General features: G+C 38.0%; 1 protein-coding gene across 2 annotated transcripts in view; it reads left to right on the top strand.

Annotated features, from left to right (window-relative positions):
• LOC106054088 (tyrosine-protein kinase receptor TYRO3-like) overlaps positions 1-26,688 on the top strand; it is a 109,414-nt gene that overhangs the window by 17,309 nt on the left and 65,417 nt on the right. For both annotated transcript variants that reach the window (XM_056025248.1, XM_056025247.1), the window contains exons 4-7: positions 2,102-2,600; positions 13,202-13,315; positions 14,563-14,640; positions 24,007-24,191. In XM_056025248.1, coding sequence (XP_055881223.1) covers positions 2,102-2,600; positions 13,202-13,315; positions 14,563-14,640; positions 24,007-24,191 — 876 coding nt within the window. The remainder of the gene's footprint in view (positions 1-2,101; positions 2,601-13,201; positions 13,316-14,562; positions 14,641-24,006; positions 24,192-26,688) is intronic.

A 26,688-nucleotide genomic window follows, 5' to 3' on the forward strand; every position in this document is an offset into this window, starting at 1 on the left:
TTATCACTAACACGTTCCAAAACAAGACTAACTAAAATATAAAGAAAAATCCAAGCTTTGGGCGATTTGCCATGTGACTCATATCTCATTGCCGCTTGGTTAACAATCTGGCCAATCACTTTTGTTCCGACACATAGCTCTCCACGTGAAGGAAAAACCCGAGGTCATTGACGAGCTAAATATAGACTGTGTACGTGACACGCTGTAACGATTTTCCTAGAAATCTGACAGTTGCTGTATATAGTTGGGAAAAGAATGACCAGCTCGTTGGCCACTGCGAGAAAATTATAGTTTGACCGTTATAATGTTTGAAAGTATAAAAAGAAATAAATTTAAATTGTCCAGAGAACAAGAAGATATTTTGTACAGACTAGACGTCTTCACTTAGTTCCGTATTTCGGCATTATTCATTCAAGAGTTTAATAACTTAATGTTTAGGAACATTTGGCGTATCATCTTCTAAGTGCAGATCTAAAGGCCTAGTGTTGAGATATCATTAAGTCTAGTAGATTTATACATTCGCTTCACCAGGATTCTTTCTTGGTGGGGAAGTGGAGGAGTTAAAAAAATGTTCCATTTTTTTTTAATCTAACATTCAAGTGATTAAAAGAAAATAATCTCTCTCTCTCTCTGTCTCTCTGTCTCTCTCTCTCTCTCTGTCTCTCTCTCTCTCTCTCTCTCTCTGTATATATATATATATATATATTTATACTAGCTGATACCCGTGTGTAACACATCTGTTTAGTGAAGACGTTACTCTGGGTTCTGATGTACCATATGTTCTGTGTAAAGCTTAAGTCTTACCACCAGATCACTTATATCAGCAGACACTATTTAGTACATAAAATAAAAAACTTGATACGAGCTATTATTGTCTATTGAAAAGAAAGTATTTGAAATGTTTTTCTTGTTTCGTTTATTTGTTCATGTTCAAACTACATTAATTCTTCAATATACAGGCAAGAATGTACCTGACAATTGCAACTGGTAATTGTCAGCCATAAGTTGCTTGTAACAAAGTGGAACATAATTACAACATCCATTTGTCATGAATAATATTTCCATGGTGAAAATGATACAGAGCCTAGTGACCATAATGAATCCTCAAACTACGTGTCCGCTCTCAACTGGACTTTAGAAACATCTCTACCCAAAATGTTCACTTCCTGTCTAGAGTTTTGTCTTGACACGATGTACCGATCAGGGAGTAGATATCATGTCACAGTGACCTGTGACGCCGTGCCATGCTACGGATGAAATGTTGTCCTTTAGTTGGCCCGGAACACTCTTAAACTATTCATAAAATGGCCAGCATTTTTCTAGCCTCAAATTCTAGTTCCTTTTTTTTTTGTTTCTTTCATACTACAAACGAAAGGCCTGCAATCCCGAGAGTCTGCACAGACACAGGCCCCATCAGTTGTAGCCCTTCCATCTCCCTGAATTATAATGCCCCCCCCCCCCCAATTACACATTTAGGTGATTAAACGAAACAAATCGTTCTCTAAGTTGTATCAAGAATGTATTGTCTTTATTTAAAAAAAAAAGAACTATTTATGTTTGTCTTTTTTATGTCTCTTTTTACTACACCTCTGTTCAACTTCACTGGAACCTTCTGGGAAAAAACTTTTAAACGAGTAACGTAAACGGTTCTTACGATTTTCCTAGAAATTTGACAGTTGATGTAGCATCATGTAGCCTATATCGTTGGGAAAAAAAATCCTAGCTCGTTGGCTACACTGGGTAAACTCTAGTTAGACCATTGAATGGACAATATGTCTTCGGTTATTTTTGCATTCATTCAAGAGGTTAATAAATTAATGTTCGTCTTCTAAATCTAGATGTGAAGGCTTATGATTGGACTATTCTAAAGTCTAGTAGACCTAGGCATTCGCTTCACCAGTGAGGTGGCAATGGGGCGGGTACAAAATGTTCCATTTTTTTAAATCTAACAGCCAATAGTTATTAAGAGAAAAATAATGGATCTCTAACTTGTATAAATGAGGTACAGTATTGTCTTCTTAAAAGAAAGTATTTTAAATGTTTTTCTTGTTTTGTTTTGTAATGAACTTAAAACTATGAACATTAATTCTTCAATATACAGGGCAAGAATTTATCTGAAAATTGGACGAGTAATTTTACAATTGAGATTGGCGGAAACAGTTGTCAAGTACTTAGAATTTTGAGCGGACATTTAACTTGCAATATTACTGATATCAACCTATTCTCCAGGCAGCTCTATAGTCAATCAAGCACTTCGACTGAAGCTAGCACAATGAATACTCCTTGGGTTAAAAGCCCTACAGAGAAAAAGGAAACTATAGCAGTCAAAGTACAGGAAGTCAAAAGTGAGACAAACGAACAGCGAGAAAAAACGAAACCAAACTATCATCAAATAACCGACCATTTTATTAGTTATCATGTTACAGTACACTCTCCGCAATGTATCAAATCTCTAGGAGTGTTGAAGATTTCCACTGCCTCATTGACAGGAAGACGACCTTTGTACGTAGGCCTTGTGATCTGCACTACTATCTTAGTGACCATAGTTCTGCTCACTGTTGCAGTGGCAAACAAAGAGAAGATAACTCTGGTGAAACAAAGTAAGTCAATAATTTAGTACAGGTTTTTTAAAAAAGTATTTTTCTGATACATGCTGTGACATAGAGCGTGCAGAATTTCGCACGAATGTGTCACATGTCTATACATTAAAAATAGACAATTCAAGTCTCTTTATACACTGGCTACGTCCTTTGATTTGTCTCCAGGCTGTTTATATTTTAGCCCAAACTTCCCTTTCTTCAATTTGTTCTTCATTTCCTATCAAACGGCCCGCATTTAACGACCCCCACTAACATATTTTTTACCTTGTGATTTCTAGGATCTGTGACGTTGAATTAATTGCATCGCTAATTTCTGTTTATCTCCCCTTCTCTTAGTCTCCTTCTCCTACTCTCTTGACGTCTTGTCACGTCTTTGTTGCATTAAGTAGTGAATAGTACTGTATTTAGGTAGTAAAACAATATTAATTTGTAAGATGTGTATAAGTTATAATTACTTTATAACTTATATTATTTTAGGCCCAAGTTCAGCCCGACAGACACGCCATACACACACTCAGTTAGACATGAACTAATAGACAATGTGTAGGATGATTTAAATTAAACTATTACTTTAATCTAATGATATTTATCCAATGTATAATTACATGATATAATATAATATGGTTCAATTTCAATACTTAAATAGTATGTATAAGAAAAAGATATTGCCCTCTTTAATGTCCATTTCAAGACAAAGATTCTGTAATCATGTGTAGTTCATGCACCAGTGTCAACACAAGTAGATCTCTCTTCTAACCAGTGGCAACACAAGTAGATCTCTCTTCTAACCAATGGCAACACAAGTAGATCTCTCTTCTAACCAGTGGCAACACAAGTAGATCTCTCTTCTAACCAGTGGCAACACAAATAGATCTCTCTTCTAACCAGTGGCAACACAAGTAGATCTCTCTTCTAACCAATGGCAACACAAGTAGATCTCTCTTCTAATCAATGGCAACACAAGTAGATCTATTTCTAACCAGTGGCAACACAAGTAGATCTCTCTTCTAACCAGTGGCAACACAAGTAGATCTATTTCTAACCAATGGCAACACAAGTAGATCTCTCTTCTAACCAGTGGTAACACAAGTAGATCTCTCTTCTAACCGATGGCAACACAAGCAGATCTCTCTTCTAACCAGTGGCAACACAAATAGATCTCTCTTCTAACCAGTGGCAACACAAGTAGATTTCTCTTCTAACCAATGGCAACACAAGTAGATCTCTCTTCTAACCAGTGGTAACACAAGTAGATCTCTCTTCTAACCAGTGGTAACACAAGTAGGTCTCTCTTCTAACCAATGGCAACACAAGTAGATCTCTCTTCTAACCAGTGGCAACACAAGTAGATCTCTCTTCTAACCAGTGGTAACACAAGTAGGTCTCTCTTCTAACCAATGGCAACACAAGTAGATCTCTCTTCTAACCAATGGCAACACAAGTAGATCTATTTCTAACCAATGGCAACACAAGTAGATCTCTCTTCTAACCAGTGGTAACACAAGTAGATCTCTCTTCTAACCAGTGGTAACACAAGTAGGTCTCTCTTCTAACCAATGGCAACACAAGTAGATCTCTCTTCTAACCAGTGGTAACACAAGTAGATCTCTCTTCTAACCGATGGCAACACAAGCAGATCTCTCTTCTAACCAGTGGCAACACAAATAGATCTCTCTTCTAACCAGTGGCAACACAAGTAGATTTCTCTTCTAACCAATGGCAACACAAGTAGATCTCTCTTCTAACCAGTGGCAACACAAGTAGATCTTTTCTAACCAATGGCAACACAAGTAGATCTCTCTTCTAACCCGTGGCAACATAAGTAAATCTCTCTTCTAACCAATGGCAACACAAGTAGATCTATTTCTAACCAGTGGCAACACAAGTAGATCTCTCTTCTAACCAATGGCAACACAAGTAGATCTCTCTTCTAACCAATGGCAACACAAGTAGATCTATTTCTAACCAATGGTAACACAAGTAGATCTCTCTTCTAACCAGTGGCAACACAAGTAGATCTCTCTTCTAACCAGTGGTAACACAAGTAGATCTCTCTTCTAACCAGTGGTAACACAAGTAGGTCTCTCTTCTAACCAATGGCAACACAAGTAGATCTCTCTTCTAACCAGTGGTAACACAAGTAGATCTCTCTTCTAACCGATGGCAACACAAGCAGATCTCTCTTCTAACCAGTGGCAACACAAATAGATCTCTCTTCTAACCAGTGGCAACACAAGTAGATTTCTCTTCTAACCAATGGCAACACAAGTAGATCTCTCTTCTAACCAGTGGCAACACAAGTAGATCTTTTCTAACCAATGGCAACACAAGTAGATCTCTCTTCTAACCAGTGGTAACACAAGTAGATCTCTCTTCTAACCAATGGCAACACAAGTAGATCTCTCTTCTAACCAGTGGTAACACAAGTAGGTCTCTCTTCTAACCAATGGCAACACAAGTAGATCTCTCTTCTAACCAGTGGTAACACAAGTAGATCTCTCTTCTAACCGATGGCAACACAAGCAGATCTCTCTTCTAACCAGTGGCAACACAAATAGATCTCTCTTCTAACCAGTGGCAACACAAGTAGATTTCTCTTCTAACCAATGGCAACACAAGTAGATCTCTCTTCTAACCAGTGGTAACACAAGTAGATCTCTCTTCTAACCAGTGGTAACACAAGTAGGTCTCTCTTCTAACCAATGGCAACACAAGTAGATCTCTCTTCTAACCAGTGGCAACACAAGTAGATCTCTCTTCTAACCAGTGGTAACACAAGTAGGTCTCTCTTCTAACCAATGGCAACACAAGTAGATCTCTCTTCTAACCAATGGCAACACAAGTAGATCTATTTCTAACCAATGGCAACACAAGTAGATCTCTCTTCTAACCAGTGGTAACACAAGTAGATCTCTCTTCTAACCAGTGGTAACACAAGTAGGTCTCTCTTCTAACCAATGGCAACACAAGTAGATCTCTCTTCTAACCAGTGGTAACACAAGTAGATCTCTCTTCTAACCGATGGCAACACAAGCAGATCTCTCTTCTAACCAGTGGCAACACAAATAGATCTCTCTTCTAACCAGTGGCAACACAAGTAGATTTCTCTTCTAACCAATGGCAACACAAGTAGATCTCTCTTCTAACCAGTGGCAACACAAGTAGATCTTTTCTAACCAATGGCAACACAAGTAGATCTCTCTTCTAACCCATGGCAACATAAGTAAATCTCTCTTCTAACCAATGGCAACACAAGTAGATCTATTTCTAACCAGTGGCAACACAAGTAGATCTCTCTTCTAACCAATGGCAACACAAGTAGATCTCTCTTCTAACCAATGGCAACACAAGTAGATCTATTTCTAACCAATGGTAACACAAGTAGATCTCTCTTCTAACCAGTGGCAACACAAGTAGATCTCTCTTCTAACCAGTGGTAACACAAGTAGATCTCTCTTCTAACCAGTGGTAACACAAGTAGGTCTCTCTTCTAACCAATGGCAACACAAGTAGATCTCTCTTCTAACCAGTGGTAACACAAGTAGATCTCTCTTCTAACCGATGGCAACACAAGCAGATCTCTCTTCTAACCAGTGGCAACACAAATAGATCTCTCTTCTAACCAGTGGCAACACAAGTAGATTTCTCTTCTAACCAATGGCAACACAAGTAGATCTCTCTTCTAACCAGTGGCAACACAAGTAGATCTTTTCTAACCAATGGCAACACAAGTAGATCTCTCTTCTAACCCGTGGCAACATAAGTAAATCTCTCTTCTAACCAATGGCAACACAAGTAGATCTATTTCTAACCAGTGGCAACACAAGTAGATCTCTCTTCTAACCAATGGCAACACAAGTAGATCTCTCTTCTAACCAATGGCAACACAAGTAGATCTATTTCTAACCAATGGTAACACAAGTAGATCTCTCTTCTAACCAGTGGCAACACAAGTAGATCTCTCTTCTAACCAGTGGTAACACAAGTAGGTCTCTCTTCTAACCAATGGCAACACAAGTAGATCTCTCTTCTAACCAGTGGTAACACAAGTAGATCTCTCTTCTAACCGATGGCAACACAAGCAGATCTCTCTTCTAACCAGTGGCAACACAAATAGATCTCTCTTCTAACCAGTGGCAACACAAGTAGATTTCTCTTCTAACCAATGGCAACACAAGTAGATCTCTCTTCTAACCAGTGGCAACACAAGTAGATCTTTTCTAACCAATGGCAACACAAGTAGATCTCTCTTCTAACCCGTGGCAACATAAGTAAATCTCTCTTCTAACCAATGGCAACACAAGTAGATCTATTTCTAACCAGTGGCAACACAAGTAGATCTCTCTTCTAACCAATGGCAACACAAGTAGATCTCTCTTCTAACCAGTGGCATCACAAGTAGATCTATTTCTAACCAGTGGCAACACAAGTAGATCTATTTCTAACCAGTGGCAACACAAGTAGATCTCTCTTCTAACCAATGGCAACACAAGTAGATCGCTCTTCTAACCAGTGACAACACAAGTAGATCTATTTCTAACCAGTGGCAACACAAGTAGATCTATTTCTAACCAGTGGCAACACAAGTAGATCTATTTCTAACCAGTGGCAACACAAGTAGATCTCTATTCTAACCAATGGCAACACAAGTAGATCTCTCTTCTAACCAATGACAACACAAGTAGATCTATTTCTAACCAGTGGCAACACAAGTAGATCTCTCTTCTAACCAGTGGCAACACAAGTAGATCTCTCTTCTAACCAATGGCAACACAAGTAGATCTCTCTTCTAACCAGTGGCAACACAAGTAGATCTCTCTTCTAACCAGTGGCAACACAAATAGATCTCTCTTCTAACCAGTGGCAACACAAGTAGATCTCTCTTCTAACCAATGGCAACACAAGTAGATCTCTCTTCTAATCAATGGCAACACAAGTAGATCTATTTCTAACCAGTGGCAACACAAGTAGATCTCTCTTCTAACCAATGGCAACACAAGTAGATCTCTCTTCTAACCAGTGGCAACACAAGTAGATCTTTTTCTAACCAGTGGCAACATAAGTAGATCTATTTCTAACCAGTGGCAACACAAGTAGATCTCTCTTCTAACCAATGGCAACACAAGTAGATCTCTCTTCTAACCAGTGGCAACACAAGTAAATCTCTCTTCTAACCAAGATAAATGTACCACCACGATGAAGAGTCAAAGTTCAAATCACAACTTCACAACATATCTGGATAGAGAAATCCACAATCTGGAATCTGGGACATCAAACTCGAACTTCAGTCCCGAAACCTTAGACGAAAAACCTGCTACAGAAAACTTGAGACTGAGACGGAAACTGAAAACCTGAGACTGAGACCCTAGAGAAAGACAAATAACAGATTCTTCTAATCCTCTAATCTAATTATAATAGACGAATGCGACCGAATACATAGTAAGAATAACTTTACAATGTGAAATAAAACTCACCCTAAACAGGGGTCAAAATAATCCTTTATGAATATATCCAAAGCCAACGCTAAGGCTGTCCAGTAACAGAAGCACAAGGAGAATTCAAGCTCTCACAAAATACCGCTTGGCTCTACAGCGCTAGATGGAGTGTATGAACCAAACGATCAAGAAGAAAATATTTACGTCATAACAAACATTTATGACGAAGCGACAAGGGGAGAGCAGCTACTACACAAGAAAATAAAATAGCGCGAATGACGTCATCAACTATTGATGAAATCGGCGCTATTAAATAAAGAACAAATTAACTATGCAACTAAATAGATAGTTGCGACACTTCTCTTTCTTGACTCCCCCTTTTTGCACTCATGTTGCGCATCGTAATGCTCGCCCAAATGTCTCCTCTCCCTCTCTCCTTGTCTCTCTCTTTGTCTCTCTCTCTGTCTCTATTTGTCTCATGCTCTGTCTGTCTCTCTTTGTCTCTCTCTTTGTCTCTATTTGTCTCATGCTCTGTCTGTCTCTCTTTGTCTCTCTCTCTCTTTGTCTCTCTCGCTGTCTCTCTTTGTCTCATGCTCTGTCTGTCTCTCTTTGTCTCTCCCTTTGTCTCTCACTCTCTCTCTCTCTTTGTCTCTCTCTTCGTCTCGCTTTGTCACTCTCTCTCGCCATCTCTCTTTCTCAATGTCTCTCTTTACTCATTAACTCTCTCTCTCTTTGTCTCTCTCTTTCTTTGTCTCTCTCCTGCTCTCTCTCTCTCTCTCTCTCTCTCTTTGTCGTTCTTTCTTTTTGTCTCTAAAGCGCAATGATATAAAGGTCTCCTGATTTGTGGCTCATGGTTAACGAGGGTGTCCTGTGGTAAGCACAACGACCAACCGCCTTTACTTTTACGCAACTATTTCTAGACACCCATTAAAGCTGTGTGTAGATGCGCCCTAAAGATCCCGATAAAAATTGCAGGACTCAAACCTGGGACCATATTGTTCGGAAGCCAAGCGCTTCACCACTCTGCCATCGCACCTCCTATTGTGCTATTGAAAATTACGTATAGAGAGTTAAATTTTAATTTTCTTGCTTAAACATCGCAAAAACCCATGATAAAAACAAGGTTACAAAAGACAGTTTGTGTGGAAACACAAACTCAAAATCGGCCCCCGAAGTGGTCCCCCAGGCAGGCTTCAATATTTTCAGAAAGAACATCCGAATGAAATTATATCAAAGACAAATGAGAGATAAGAATGGAGAAAGAAGGTTAACAAATCTTGTGTAGTGCCCCAACGGTCCCGCAGATCAAAGGATAGGTGAAAGTGAATATTAAGTTAGATGTGAACCTGGCCTAACTAGTTCCCTTTTCAGACCTTGTGGTCTATAGGGCAGATGATGTAAAATTCATCTGTTTTTGTGGACTACGGTTAACGAGGGTGTCATGTAGCCAGCACAACGACCAACCGCCTTTACTTTTCCCCAACTAATGTCAGGTACCCAATAGAGCTGAGTGGACTTAGAGGCGCCCAAAGTTGAAAATCCTAGTTTTCACCTGGATTCGAAACCGGGACCCCCGGTTCGGAAGCAAAGCGCTTTACCGCTCAGCCACCGCGCCTCCCCTGATCTAATTGTTTTGAAAAGGCTCAATCTCTTATTCGAATCCTCAAATAAAAAAAAAAAATAAAAAAAAATTCCGCAATAAAGAATATTTAGGAAGATGAAGTTTACAAGATTGCTATTCGTTTTAAATTAGGTCTAACTTATAATGCATACTAATTAGCTTTTTCTCTTTAAAAATTGCTTGCATAACTGATTTATAAATTAGATTTTTCGCTTTCAGAAAAAAAAGTAGCCGTTGCATCAGAACTTTGAATGTTCTAAAATATTGTGATGTCGGATTTTCAATATCTTTTCTAGTTTACGAGATCTAAACGGGACGGACGGACAGACGGACAGACATTTCGCACAAAACTAATAGCGTCTTTTCCCCTTTCGGGGGCCGCTAAAAATAAGTTGTTCTGGATTTTTTAAAATAAATAATATATATAACGCTAAATGAAAATCTCTATTCTGACTTTTCTAGTTATAATGTTTTGTTAGGTGTATTGCACAAATTGTAAGACAAATTTCCTTAGGGACAACCAAAATTATTATTACTATTATATTAGAAACGAACGAGTATTCATTCTCTGGTACTGCCAGCGTCGAGTTTCGTTAAAGAGAAACAAAATTCATCGTAGTCCCTTTAACAGTTTTCACTGAGGTATTTTTCTGCTGATGTGGCAGGCGTGCAACAGTACCGCCATCTGACAGGCAACGAGAATGTTCCTTTGAATGTTATGGGCCTTGAAGGTGTTAATGAGGTCAGTTGTTATTATCCCCTCGGTTGATATAACAATGGGGTATATTGCTATTTTGGATAATTTCCATAGACGCATAATCTCGAAGCCTATGTTCCCACATATTCTTTGTTTTTTGTATCTCAGTTTTTCTTAAATTATGAGAGTGGTACGGCGATGTCGATAATGGTAGCGTTTTTTTTCTTTTTTATCAACGAACAGCAGATCAGGGCGATTGAAATCTACCGTTTTGTCGGTCAGAATAGGCCTATCCCAGTACAGCAGATGTTCAGTAGACTCGAAACATCTTGTGGCGAGTATTTATAATAAGGGGGAGCGTCCTTATCGATCAAATTGTGTGTCAGAGCCAAGTGTTGGTGTATTAGCTTTGAAACTTGATTATGGCGACCTAGGTAGGCTGATTCTGATAGGGTTGAACATCCTGCCATAATGTGCTCAATCGACTCACCCACATTTCCACATTTTAGGCATTTGTCGACAACATTGAGTTTTAGAATATGCTTCTCGTTTTTTTTTTGTCCTAATTACTCTGTCCTGTATTGCTGTGACAAAGCCTTCTGTTTCAGGGTAGAGATGACCTGCTTTGAGCCATGCTAAGGAAGCAGCCTTGTCGATGTTGTCCCCATCTAATAAAGCCGGAAATTTTACGTGGAGTGTTTTTTCTTCCCATTGGCGAATCTCATGCCCGACGTCGTCCAAACCGACATTGACATCAGCATTGTGTAGGTTCAGAGGGGTTGCATCGGAGTCGTATTTGCATAGTAAGGAAACTAGCTCATTACTGGAGGCGTGCAGTTTTGATCGTATTTTTAAGACTTGCATCTTACACAATTTGAAGATGTTCTGCAATTCACGAGCTCCATACTTCCTGGGCAGGTATAACCTTGTGGTGGAGGGCTTTGGGTGTAAGCATCGAAATTTGGTTAGTAATTTTCTCGTGATTCTGTCAGGTCGTAGGTCGGTGTCAGTCCATTTAATAAAATTGGATATATAAAGGAGCATTGGGACGGCCCAGCTGTTTATTGCAGTGATGAGGTTACTGCCAGACAGTTTGGTGTTGAGGATTTTATTTACTCTTTGCTTATATTTACCAAGAAAGTCCTCTTTTAATTTTTTATGGTTTATCTTGGCATTGTGGTTTATTCCAAGATATTTATAAAGAGATGCAGAGTTCAATTCCTCGATGCCTTCAAATGCAATGCTAGTGTTAGCTGCCTTGCCCCTTTTAATGCTTAGGATGTCAAACTTATCCAGGCCAAAAGACATATAGATATCGTCACTAAAGCGTTTTACTGTTTTGATTAAGGTGTCTCGGTTTCTGCATATAGCTTTTGATCATCCATGTATAGTAAGTGGGACACACATTTTGTACATTTAGTGTCAACCCTAAAACCATTTGTAGTGTCATGGAGTAATGTAGTTAGTGGGTTAATTATTATTATTAGCTATAAAGTTGTTCCAGATATTGTTTCATAAAAAAAATTACGACAAATTATTGTTTGAAATCGCACGTCTGATTCTTGGACAATACGTACGTCACTATAATCACTCTAGTTTAATTATCGATATCAAATTATTCTTGATTTTCAACTTAAAACAAATTTATGTCAAATGACGTATTGTACAAAAATATCGACAATAGGTTGTTTAGTATTTTAAAAGGAGAAAGTCACTTCTTTGACTTATTTTACATAAAATTTTCTTGCTGAAACATCACAAAATACTTCTTATAAGTAAAAGAATGTTCCAGATTTTGTTTTGAAAAAGAAATTGACCTAACGCCAAATGATTTTGAAATCGATCTTCTAATATATGTGATAGTTAATTTTCTAGCTAAAACATCGCAAGAATTATTATAAAAAATCAGTTGTTCCGGATATTTTAAGAAAAACATTTAAACTCTAAATCATTTTTTAAAATCTTTCTTGTCGCTTATAGTACATATAATTTTCTTGCTAAACGTCACAAAAATCTCATTATTGTTAATATTGTGTTCCTGATTTTTAAGGGAAACAACTTCTTAACACTAAAGGATTGTATAAAAATCTCTCCACTAAGTTACGGTAAATTCAAGTTTCATGCTAGACCTTCGATAAAGTCCAGTAGGGAAACGGCGCCGAATGCGCCATTATCCCACTGCTCGTTAGAAAGGCTTTTATCCAACGAACTTGCTTGGACCCAGCGCTCTTCACCCCAAGTCCTGTAACAGCCTTGGAGTAAGGGGGCGTATCGATCCTGGGTCCACTCGCTATAAGTGGCCGAGGGCAGCGCTAACCATGCGGTTGACCTCATGTTCCTATACTGTGACCGCCACTGTTCCGTGCCACTCCAGCTACTAGCGGGACACTGATGTCGGCCCTCTTTGTAGAACGTGGGGCTACCTCACCCGAGACTTTTGTTTCATCCCCACCCCGAGTGAGATAAAAAAAAAAGCTCACCCAGGGTATCCTGCAGGGTATCGCTTCCCGTCCTTAGCCTGTCTAGTTCCACTACTAGACGTTTCCACGGAGGCGCCACGCTGAGGCGACGGGGCGGAATCCTTCGCATGTTAGACCATTTGGTATAATATTATTCCGGTATTCTGAATAAAAAAAAATAGGCTCTAAGAACTGGGTGCGCCTATGTCTAGAAACCCTCGTGAACTCTCTTGTGTAGATAAGTGAGAAAGACATTTTGTTAGTCGAACTAGGTCTTTTTTTTTTCTTTGACGTCATATCAAATAGATTCTTTATATGTAATTCATTATTATGAGTCAATTAGATTTAGATGTCTCATTACATTTGATATTTTCTGTATGTTATTGAAGGACTACAAGAATGTAAAAACAAGCGTTTGGAATCTCTTGCCTCAATGAAAATAAATATGAATGAAATTATTTTAAAACCAAAAGATATAACAATTGGAAAATTAATTGGCTCTGGTGAGTATAGTATAATTGTAGAACAACAAGTAGACAGAAAGACTAAATGACAGACAGCTAGACTAATAGATGCGTCCAAAAGCGCCACTGCCCTGGTGAGACGGTTATCAACTTCCCTTGAAAGTGAGGCGTCATTTGACACTATACTACCTAGATATGTGATGTGGTCTACCACGTTAAGGGGCTGTCCGTTTACGGTTAGGTAGATTTTATTGGGTGACTTCTAGAACATGACTTCTGTTTTCCCGAGGTTTATAGATAGACCGAAAGAGGTCTCAGAACAAGACAGCTGGAGGTCACTCACGAAGGCCGCGGGATACACATTTGAGACCAAAAGAAAATCCGCTGCCGAAGACAAACGCAGACGGCGAAAAGAAAATCTAAATCGACCACCTGCGGACAATGTTACCTGTAATTATTATGCACATTAAATTAATGTATTACGTTGCACAAGCGACATGTCAAAATCTATCTGACAAAAGTTTCTGGAGCCTCTGTCCACACGTTACGTTCAGGCTGCACAGTGTAATGAGATATTGAGTCAATAGTTTGAACTGAATACATTCTAATGAATACATTGTAATGAATACATTCTAATGAAAACATTCTAATGAATTGATTCTAATGAATACATTCTAATGAATACATTCTAATGAATACATTCTAATGAATTGATTCTAATGAATACATTCTAATGAATTGATTCTAATGAATTGATTCTAATGAATACATTCTAATGAATTGATTCTAATGAATTGATTCTAATGAATACATTCTAATGAATACATTCTAATGAATACATTCTAATGAATTGATTCTAATGAATACATTCTAATGAATACATTCTAATGAATACATTCTAATGAATTGATTCTAATGAATACATTCTAATGAATTGATTCTAATGAATTGATTCTAATGAATACATTCTAATGAATTGATTCTAATGAATTGATTCTAATGAATTGATTCTAATGAATACATTCTAATGAATACATTCTAATGAATACATTCTAATGAATACATTCTAATGAATACATTCGAGACTTTATTATTTTAAGAGTAAGAGCGAATGTTGTGTTGTAGATTAAAAAATACAACATTGGGTCTAGCCTCAAGGACTCATTTGTTAAGTTGCAATTCTTAGTAAAACTATAAAGCTTCAAGTAATTATTTGGACATTCTACTTTCAGGATATTTTGTTAGTGTTTTACTTTTAGGACATTTTGGTTGTGTTTTACTTTTAGGACATTTCGGTTGTGTCTATGAAGGAGTTTTAAAGACCAAAGACTGTTGCCTTAAAGTGGCTGTTAAAACTGTTCAAGGTAAGTGGAGACTAACGTCACGTGATCACTGGGGAGTAAGATCACAGCCTCAATACAATCACACATACACACACACACACACAGAGAGACAGAGAGACAGAGACAGACAGACAGTATTAGAGGCCACCTTCAGTCTGTCAATTATCTCATATGGCTCTTCCTCTTTTAACTCTTACCTTATCTTAGTCGTTGAACCTTTGGTGCACCACACATGATCTGTCAACCATCTTTCTCCATTCCTCTTTGTGTAGAATCTCTTTCAACGATTGTAGAGTCCGAAAAAAAAGTTCATGTAGTAACATTGAATTATCATTGAACATGATTTTTACATTTCTTTCTTTATAAAGACAGCAGCTAAGCTGGAAAATAGGAAAATAGAAAAAAAAAGATATAAAGATCATTAATAATCAGGCTTACAAAGTATTTAATGAAAAGTGTTTGTATGTCCTAGTCTGTAAAATTAATGTGTGTGTGTTTATAAGCACTTTATTTTTCAATGGCGAAATATATGTCAATATTTCAGCCCAAAATGTATTGCACTGAAGCCTTGTGGTCACATGATCATTCAACTAGTTTCTTCTTCCACGATCATGACAACAAAAACATCAGCTTCCTTCTAAGTCACTTTTTCACCCTTGATTACATAATAGACTTTTCAATATTAAGTAAGACAAAGCATGCACGCTTAGTCGTAATTGGACACTTTCAAGAACAAGACTCATTTTTTTAGATTACTGGCAAATAGAAATTTTATTCCGAGAAATTTATATTATTAATAAAATACTTTAACTCATCATTCAACACTTTGCCTAAAGTAGTTGTAGTCATTCTATTTATATACATTTTTTTTATTGCTATGGACCCCTTGCCTTTTCTAACCTGGACAGGGCCGTAAATTCGAGTATCACTTTTCTCCCCCCTCCCCCAACTCTCCGCCTTTAAAAATAGACAAACAAAAGTCTTCTTTACACCGTTTGACCTGTAATGAAACAACAAATACTAGTACACCAATACCATGGCTTTATTCGACAAAATTAGACTACAGTGAACAGTGAATGAAACCAGCACGTCTCGCATAACACTGATGCAGTCTATACACACACACAAACACACTGGACATGAAACACACTCACTGGGCATGAAACACGCATTGGGCATGACCTTCTGACACGCTGGACGCACTCAGAAAATCAACTCAGTTACACTACATTCACCCCGCCTAAAAGTTATAGGAACATAAACATGTAAATAATAGTGAAGGACAGCGATATAGGAGGCCTTAGTATCCCTACAGAATACTTACAGAGTTACTCTATTGAAAAGCATTGTATAACTCTAAACAAACACGTTATACACTATAACATTATCAGTCCCTAAGTGTCATATTATGCATACAAATATTAGGTTAGACCAGTAGAGAAAATAGTCTTGAATAATAATGTAATAAGTAATACAATACAAATATTCTAACTAGAAAAGCTATACACAATAAAATGATCAGTTCTAAGTGTGTCATATTAAGCCTACAGATACTGAGTTAGAACTTGTGATATGGAAAAATAATTAAATAAATGTTAGACCTTATAATTAGGTCTGCTTGTTCTTGGTCTTAGGTTATATCTACCAGGACCAATACTGCCGTCGCTTTGAGTTGGTGACATCGGCGGCTCTCTAACAGGAGACTCCGCCCCTGCATTTACTTCTTGATGTCCATTTCCCCCCTGTTGTACATGTGTGTTAGGAGCAGCCATTGGTTCCATAGTCACATGGTCAGTAGGCACCTGCATCTGTGTGATAGCCGATAGGGTTTGTCTCTGGCTCAAAGTCTTCATGTTCCATATGTTGATACACCTCTGATTCTCCCTCTATTGGAGCGGGGGCCAAATGTCGCTGTGACACTTCCATCAGGAAGTCTTACAATGGCATACTGTGTGATTAAGTCCACAGCTATTGTACCATCGTCATATTTTGGATGCACGGACTCCCTTTTTTAACAACACTTTTCCTGGTTGAGCTAACCATGTCGGGAGTGATTAGCCAAAGGTGGACCTGCGATAGAACTTGAATATTCTCTCGTGCGGTGTCTCGTTTGTAGCGGTACACAGCAGAGAACGAAGAGAGTGCAGGGCTTGGTTTAATATCTGCTCCCATTTGGAAACCGGGAGTCCTTGAGTTTTTAAGGCCAGAGTTATAGCTTTCCATAATGACCCGTTTAGCCTTTCTACTTGAGAGTTTCCTCTGGGATTATAAGGGATCGTCCTGCTTGTGGTCACCCCTCTCTCGTGTAAAAAATTCCTGCACCTCTCTTGACATGAATGAGGTACCTCTATCAGAGTGTACATAGTCAGGCATTTCGAATAGTCCAAATAAATGATCTAGACATCTGATTACTGTTAGAGCCGACATATCAGAACAGGCGTATGCAAACGGGAATCTTGAAAATTCGTCAACTATAGTTATCAGGTATGTGTTCCGAGATGTAGAAGGGAGCGGTCCTTTGAAGTCCATACTTAGTCTCTGGAAAGGTTGCATCGCCTTAATTAAAGTTCCATTAGAATTACTGAAAAATCTGGGTTTTACTTCGGCACAGATTCTGCACTGGTTGACAACCAGCCTGACATTTTTACAAGAGAAAGGTAAGTTTTTCTCTCGCACTAAATGCCATAGTCTTGTTACTCCCGGATGACACAGAGAGTCATGGAGCAGTTTCAATTCATTTCGACTCATAGCTGACACACACCCGTTTCTAGAAAACGTATCAGCCGCTACATTGTGTTTGCCTGGTCTATACAAGACATCGTAGTGGAAACAGCTCAGTTCCAGTCTCCACCTTTGAATTTTCTCATTCTTTATTTTCCCTTTGCTCTGTTTGTCATACATGAAGGCCACAGAGCGTTGATCCATGACAAGGGTAAAGCGATTTCCTACTAAGTAGTGGTGCCATTTCCTTAAAGATTCTACAATGGCATAAGCTTCTTTTTCTATAGCTGAGTGCCGCCTTTCACTTTTCGAGAGTGTTCTTGAAAAGAACGCCACGGGGCGGCCATCCTGGTTGAGGGTGGCAGCTATTGCAACATCCGAAGCGTCTGTTTCAACCGTCAGAGGTCGAGTATAGTCGATGGTGAAGATGGCAGCTTTCTCCAGTTCCTGCTTTAATTCGTTAAGGGCTGTCTTTACTGTTTCTGAAAGAGGGAACGACGTGTTATTTGCCAAAACATTTATTTTGTTAGAAAAATTTGGGATCCACTGCGAGTAGTACGCCAACATGCTCACGATTGGTTTTTGTGAGCGCATATCATGAGGAGGAGGAAGATTTCTTAAAGCCTGGAATCTTTCAGGGTCTGGCTTGAGAAGGCCTTTAGAAATTTCGTATCCCAATAGGCAAACTTTGTCAGTGGCTATCGTACTTTTGTCTTCATTAAATGTGATCCCATACTTTCTAGAAGCATCTAGAAATCTTTGCATATTCTCATCGTGCGACTCTTTATCATGACCACCTACCGTTACATTGTCCATGTAGGCAAAGGTGTCCTGCAACTTTTTATTCTCAATAATTTGATTTATTGTTCTCTGAAAGCATGCAGCTCCATTGGTAACACCGAAAGGGATGCGACAGAACTGGTAGAGTTTGCCACATGCCTCAAATGCAGTAAATGGCCTTTCCTCAGTCTTTATTGGTATTTGATGGTAGGCACTTTTGAGGTCTAGAGTACTAAAAACGGAATAGTTGGATATCCGTTCTACCAGTTCATCGACTCGGGGCATTGGGTATGCATCCAGTAAGGTGAAGCGATTTATTGTTTGACTGTAATCAATGACCATCCTTCTTTTATGTCTCTCGTTTGTTGTCACCAGCACCTGGGCTCTCCAGGGAGACTTTGAAGGTTCAATGATTTTGTCCGAGAGGAGTTTTCTAACTTCAGACTCAATAAATTTGTTATCACCTATTGAGTGCTTTCGGGACTTAGTAGCCACTGGTCTGCAGTCAGAAGTTAGATTACTGAATAAGCTCGGTGTTTCGACTCGTGCTGCTTTAAGACCACAGATGTGTAGAGGATTGCGTTTTCCTCCGTACGGTATGGTCAATTCCTTATGAAGACTTATTAAGTCTACACCAAGGATTACATCCGAGCACAATCCAGCAAGTATAGAAAGTTTTACCTTTTCGTAGTGTTCTCCCTTGTACTGGACATCGGCAAAAGTATGTCCTAGTGTCTTTTCAGAAAGATGTGTAGTGGCCATGAATATTCTGTTTGTAGAAGGGCGTACTGGCCATTTATTTCTCTTGACGATGGCTTCTGATATGCAGCTTTCACAGCTGCCAGTGTCTATGAGAGCTTGCAACATTAAAACATAGATGTTCACTTGGGCCGTAGAATGTGTAAGCCCAGAGAAATGCGTTGATGACAACGTACACACTGGTCAGTGATATTTTGCTGGCAGCTATAGTGGCTGTTGTTTTACTTGATTTACAAACAGTTTGGAAGTGTCCCTTTTTTCCGCATTGATGACTAATGCATTTCGAGCAGGGCATTCAGTCCTAGAGTGTCTCCTCCTACCACAGAGGTAGCATAGCGACTTAATGGCATTTAATTCCTGGTCTTAATTAGAAATGAATGTTTCTAGATGGGAGCAAGTTGGCGTTTTCATTGCCCCACAGGAGATTTCGTTCGTTGAATTGTAAGCCTGAGCATGCGTTGTCGCTTTTTCTAACACTCTAGCTTCGTCAAAAGCGCTTTGTAGAGTAAGAGATGTCTTTTCCAGTAACCGCTGTCTAATAGTGTTGGATGCCAGACCAGTTATAAAGGTGTCTCTAATGCAAATGTCTCTGTGCTGTTCTGCAGTTACTTCTTTAAAGTCACATCTCGGGCCAGGCTTCGCAACTTTAGCATTAGGATCAATGTCCAACTCTTTCGGTCTGAGTAATTTATCCATTGTAGATTAAGGAATCCAACACTAATCCAGATACATAATTTTGTAAAATAAAGCCATGTTATTGGTATACTAGTATTTGATGTTTTATTACAATGTATTGCTATGGACCCCTTGTGCCTTTTCTAACTTGGACCTGGCCGTAAATTCGAGTATCACTTTTCTCTCCCCACCCCTCCAACTCTCCGGCTTTAAAAATAAACAACTAGTCTTCTTTACACCATCTGAGTAGGCTTCTGCTTTTCAGTTATTTTAAAATATTTGATTGGCTCCATGCCACTCTGTGATAGTTTTTGGGCTGGTCCTTTTTACATCCTGCTCCGCCGTGCCCTCTTTTTTTAAAAAATATTGTCTAAATCTATTGCATCTAATTGGGACGGCCCGCTTTATAAATCTATTGCATCTAATTGGGACGGCCCGCTTTATAAATCTATTGCATCTAATTGGGACGGCCCGCTTCCCTTCCGTACTTTTTACCCGTGAATTCGATTACCCCCCCCCCCTCCCTTTCCACCCTACGTCTTACGAAATAGTCGTACATACAATCTCTGAGTATTCATCGACTTTTCAGCTCTTTGTCGAAATATTTCAAAAGCTCTCTGATACTTATATAAACTCACTCTGTCTGTCTGGTAAAAAGTTTGTACACGTTATTTCTCCGACACCCTATCTCTGATCAAGCTGAAATTTTGCACAATTATTTCTTTTACCTCACAATACAATAATCACTTTTTAAAAAATTAGCCAATTAGTTAATTTATTCATTGGTGATTAAGTATTTTGTTGGGTATCTCGAACAAGAGAAAGAAATATTACTTGACTGAAGTGTTGGTATAAGCTGAATTAGTCCATTGTATAGGATCTTAGGTCTTAGTGAACACAAACCTGAAAACTAGGACCAGACTATTGAAACAATAGATAACTCTTCAATCGTCTATGTTCGTAGTCTCTGCATTAGCAGAGTGGTTACCTTGTTGGTCTGAGAAGCCTTAAACCATGAGTTCGAATTCAGGTCATTCCCCCTTTTTTTATTTTTATAAATGTTTTTTTTTTAATTGTTAGTCTAGATCTATTACAAATTTAGTTATATGACTGATCTAAACTTATTGATATAAGTAAGCTAAATATAAGCTTTATTTTATAAAACAAGTTTTTTTTCTTGTTACACAGCTTCTATCAACTCACTCTGTCTGTCTGTCTATCTGTCTAATAAAAAGTTCACGTTATTTCTACATCATCCGATCTCGGATCAAGTTGAAATTTCGCACAATTATTTCTTTTTATTGGTAATTCTTTCTTTTGTTTGGTATCGAACAAGGGAAAGAAATCGTACTTGACAAGATGTGGTGATATAAGTTGAATTAGTCCACATGATGATGCTTAAGCAATGAGTGAAAATGTTTTTAAAAGCAGTGACATTCACACATCTACCTCCTTCTTTCCCACCCTTTTACAACTGGTCCAGACAAGTGTTAGGATCATAGCGCATTAAAAAAAGTGATAGGATCATAGCGCATTAAAAAAGTGTTAGGATCATAGCGCTGTGTAAAAGTGTTAGGATCATAGCGCAGTGAAAAAGTGTTAGGATCATAGCGCAGTGAAAAAGTGTTAGGATCATAGCGCAGTGTAAAAGTGTTAGGATCATAGCGCAGTGAAAAGTGTTAGGATCATAGCGCAGTGAAAAGTGTTAGGATCATAGCGCAGTGAAAAAGCTAAAAGCATGAAGTTGCGCTAAACAAAAACAATTGGTAAAAATATTTCTAATCGCATAGATTTATTCGAGTTAGTCTACTAGATCTATTAACATTTATTCCTATGACTGATTCAAACTAATTGATATAATTCCACTTAATATAAGCTTTGTTTTTTTTTAAATAACATTTTAAAGTTTTTCTCGCTCTCTCTCTCTTTTATTGTCCTTAGTGGTCAACTAGAACCTAATAATTTAGTGGTCAACTAGAACCTAATAATTTAGTGGTCAACTAGAACCTAATATTTAGTGGTCAACTAGAACCTAATATTTAGTGGTCAACTAGAACCTAATAATTTAGTGGTCAACTAGAACCTAATAATTTAGTGGTCAACTAGAACCTAATAATTTAGTGGTCAACTAGAACCTAATATTTAGTGGTCAACTAGAACCTAATAATTTAGTGGTCAACTAGAACCTAATAATTTAGTGGTCAACTAGAACCTAATATTTAGTGGTCAACTAGAACCTAATAATTTAGTGGTCAACTAGAACCTAATAATTTAGTGGTCAACTAGAACCTAATAATTTAGTGGTCAACTAGAACCTAATATTTAGTGGTCAACTAGAACCTAATAATTTAGTGGTCAACTAGAACCTAATAATTTAGTGGTCAACTAGAACCTAATAATTTAGTGGTCAACTAGAACCTAATAATTTAGTGGTCAACTAGAACCTAATATTTAGTGGTCAACTAGAACCTAATAATTTAGTGGTCAACTAGAACCTAATAATTTAGTGGTCAACTAGAACCTAATATTTAGTGGTCAACTAGAACCTAATAATTTAGTGGTCAACTAGAACCTAATAATTTAGTGGTCAACTAGAACCTAATAATTTAGTGGTCAACTAGAACCTAATAATTTAGTGGTCAACTAGAACTTCATTATTTAGTGGTTAACTAGAACTTCATTATTTAGTGGTCAACTAGAACCTAATAATTTAGTGGTCAACTAGAACCTAATAATTTAGTGGTCAACTAGAACCTAATAATGTAGTGGTCAACTAGAACTTCATTATTTAGTGGTCAACTAGAACTTCATTATTTAGTGGTCAACTAAAACCTAATAATTTAGTGGTAAACTAGAACCTAATAATTTAGTGGTCAACTAGAACCTAATAATTTAGTGGTCAATTAGAACTTCATTATTTAGTACAACAGATATGATTTTCTCTCTGCGGCAGCTACAGGAGAAGAGCAGAGAACAAAAGCAGCCCCTCTTCATAGCTTTTATTGATTTGACCAAGGCCTTTGACCTTGTTAGCAGAAGCGGTCTGTTTGCTGTACTAGAGAGAATCGGCTGCCCAAATAAGTTAAGAAAACTAGTGTCAGCTTTTCACGAAAACATGCAGGGCACCGTTCAGTTTGAAAGTTCTTCCTCCAGGCCATTCTCCATTAAGAGCGGTGTAAAACAAAGATGTGTACTGGCCCCCACACTATTTGGCATCTTCTTCTCAGTCGTACTATCCAGTGCTTTTAAATCCCTGGAAGACGGAATATACATCCATAGCAGATCCGATGGAAGGCTCTTTAACCTGGCACGTCTTAAAGCCAAAACGAAAAGGCGTCGTATCTTGATAAGGGAGCTGCTGTTTGCCGATGACGCGAAACTCGTATCTCACTCACAAGGAGGTCTACAGAAGCTAGTGAACGCCTTAGCAGCTGCTTGTCAAGAGTTTAGCCTTACTATAAGTCTCTCCAAGACCGAAATCCTGGCACAAGACGTCGCAGAAATACCTATAATACAAATTGGGAACCACACCCTTTCAGTGGTGCAGGAATTTACCTACTTGGGTTCAACAATTGTCAGTAACCTAGACTTAGACATCGAGCTGACAAAAAGGATAGGAAAAGCTACCACAGCATTGGCAAAACTCTCCAAGCGCGTCTGGGAAAATGGTAAATTGACCACAGCGACCAAAATCCTAGTATACAACGCCTGTGTTGTGAGCACTCTCCTTTATGGCAGTGAAAGCTGGTCAACATACATATACCAAGAGCACAGATTGAATAGTTTCCACTTGCGCTGCCTGAGACGCATAATAGGCATCTCTTGGAGGGACCATGTCTCCAATCAGGAAGTTTTGAGATTGGCCAATATGAACAGCATGTATGCTCTCCTGACACAAAGAAGATTACACTGGCTCGGACATGTCACCCGCATGCCAGATGGTAGAATCCCGAAAGATATCTTATATGCTGAGCTTGTGGAAGGAGTCAGACCCAAGGGCCGCCCAAGACTAACATATAGAGATGTCTGCAAGCGAGACATGAGAGCCTCAGGCATTAGTGAAAGTATGTGGGAAAACATAGCCAAAGACCGGAGTGCATGGAGACAGACTGGGACAACCCTTGCTGAGAACAAAAGAATTGAAGCGGCTTTCATCAAGAGGGAAAAAAAGAAAGCTGCCCTGTCTGCTAGCCCTAAATCAGAGGCATACACGTGTACGAATTGTGGCAAAGTCTGCCGTTCTAGAATTGGCTTGATTAGCCACACCAGATTCTGCCCCGTCTCAAGATTAAGCCAAAACCAGTGACTCACTTGGGCGCATCCATTGCCTTTCGAGACAAAAGGAGCCATATATATATATATATTTAGTGGTCAACTAGAACTTCATTATTTAGTGTTCAACTAGAACTTCATTATTTTTTCATTTAAATGCATTTTTTTTTCTTTTTTAAGATTTCTCTTCAGGAATCCCAACTATTAAGGCGTTCATCCAGGAAGCTGTCATCATGAAACATTTGCAACATCCGAATGTCTTACAGTTGATTGGTTTAGTGGAAAAACAACCGGGTATCCCTTACGTTCTATTACCATATATGGAAAAGGGTGATTTGTTGACATATGTGCGCACTGAGTCTGTGGTAAGTAGAAAGTCAGTTCTTCTCAAGCGTTGAACACAATTCCATAACACACACTTAAAAATACAATCTTTGTTTAGTACAAAGTATTGCCAAGTATTGATAGCGCTAATCACACTTACATTTCTTTTTTAAGTTACACATTAGGATTAAGACAATTTAGTGAATAAGTCTAATGACTAGGTTTATCTGACGTCTGCCAAAAGAAGGATATATTCTCATGTTTGGGCTCGTGTCCTCCACCTGGTGGGGAAATGTCTGGCTTTCACTCCGTTATTTAATGAGATTGAAATGAATCCTTCGCACCCTTTTACAGTAGAACGTCGTTTATCAGGACGTCAGTCATCCGGATAGTGAAATATCCGGACTGCCTTTTTTTTTTTACAACACTCTCTCTCTCTGTCTTTCTTGCATGTTTGAATTTAGCTATCGATTTTTCGACCACATCTACAGATTCAATTTTGCAAACAACGTCATCATCAATGACAACAAATGAATCAATAAAAAAAAAGTAGCTAAGGAAGATAATCTTTATGTAAAAGAATAAGATTTCTTAGTTAATGGGAGGTTATGTGTTTTGTTAAAAATTAAAAGATAACTATAATAAAATAAAATAATTAAATGTTAGTGTAAAAATATTTGAAGGATTGTATGTGTGTTCATAAATTATGAAAAAAACAACAACTTTGTCTTTATCACTATTTACACAAATCAATTCCCTTCTACACAAATACATTCACCCACATATTTTGTAGCGCGAAATAGCAGTAGGGAAATCTATTGTCACGTACACTGTATCAGCCAAGGTCTGCCGGCAAGGTCAACTACCTCGGGAAAAACCAGCCTTGTATTACTTTCATTTTCGAAATGAACTTATCAATCTCAAATAGACGCAATTCATCGCAACATAACAGATTATGACGAAAGAATGAGACTATGGAATATTATGGAATATTTTCACAATGCAAGAGTAATGAGAATTGAATCAGAAGAAGATTTAGACATGTCAAATGATACAGAAGAAGTAGAAAAGAAAAATGAAGACACAAAGTCACAAGACATAAAAGATACATGTTACATGAAACAAAAGAAGATATAGATCTAAATATTGTACAAGAAGATACAAATGAACATAGAACAGATTTACAATACATTGAACTTGACAGAAAACGGCAAGAAGAACTAAAACGAGAATTATTAGAATTGAAAAATACTAAATTCAAAGCTGAACAAATGAATGATGCTACATTAACATTATTCTACCAGGAAGCTTCATTGGGATGCAGTGTGGCATATTTTAAAGATGGATTTCTCAAGAAGACTTCTTTTCACAAGTGCAATGTAATTGAACAAATATATGTACCATAGAAGTACAGAGAACAAATAATCAAAGTTATGCATGAGTTTAACCGCACCAAACATATGAGTGTAACAAATACTAAGAAAAGAATTTATGCAGAATATTATTGGCCTAGCTTGACCAAAGAAGTCAAGAAATATGTTAACATTTGTACAAGTTGTAAAAGAGACAATTTTAAAAAGAAGCAAAGTCAAAAGCAATCTAAATCAATCAAAACAAAGAATGAACCAGAATACAAAGTCAGAATTGACAACAATGAATCTATGCATCATGACTCAAGCAAATCTACAGGGACATCACTGCCTACTACATGTCCATCCCTACCTGTTACTACATGTCCATCCCTACCTGCTATTACATGTCCATCCCTACCTGACAATACAAGCCCACCTCTACCAAGTACTTTCCCATCCCTAACCACTGATGATGACTTCATACATCAAGACTTGAATAAGACTGCATCTGCATCAAATACTATGATATGCATTGAACATTTCTGCTACAATCAAGACAAGTCTCATGAACCAGAAGCAGAAACTAAAGATACTTATATTCAATCAACTTTGGCTATACCAGACAAAAGAAAAACTATGCAACTTGACTCTACCACTCATACAAATATTCCTCATTTGAAAGAATGTGAGTCAACTCAAGAAGCCATTACAACCATGAACATTGGAAGTCAAAGAATATTACATGAACACATGAAATCAAGATATTTTGCTCAAGGAGATCAAGTCAATTTACTGTTACCAGATTGGAGTAACAAGCTGTTCTACAAATGGCAAGGTCCATTTACCATCACCAGAAAGATTTCCAACCTGCTTTATGAAATCAATGTCAACAAGGTTACCAGAGTATTTCATGTTCATATGTTTGAACATTACCATGAAACAGATAATGAAGACATCAAAGCGGAAGTTGAATTTTTCCCAAGTTTAGCTCCTATTCCTGAAGAAGAAGAAGAAACGTCATCAACACCCATTCCTGAGATAGATGTTTCATTACCAGCATCAAATCAAATTGACATTCCAAAGGTCATCACTCTGGATGATATATCAACATCAAATCAATTTGACATTCCCAAGGTCATCACTCTGGATGACATAGCACTACAGAAAGTGAAGAACACTAAAGTGT

Source organism: Biomphalaria glabrata, chromosome 4, assembly GCF_947242115.1.
Source record: "Biomphalaria glabrata chromosome 4, xgBioGlab47.1, whole genome shotgun sequence".
Lineage (NCBI taxonomy): Eukaryota > Metazoa > Mollusca > Gastropoda > Planorbidae > Biomphalaria > Biomphalaria glabrata.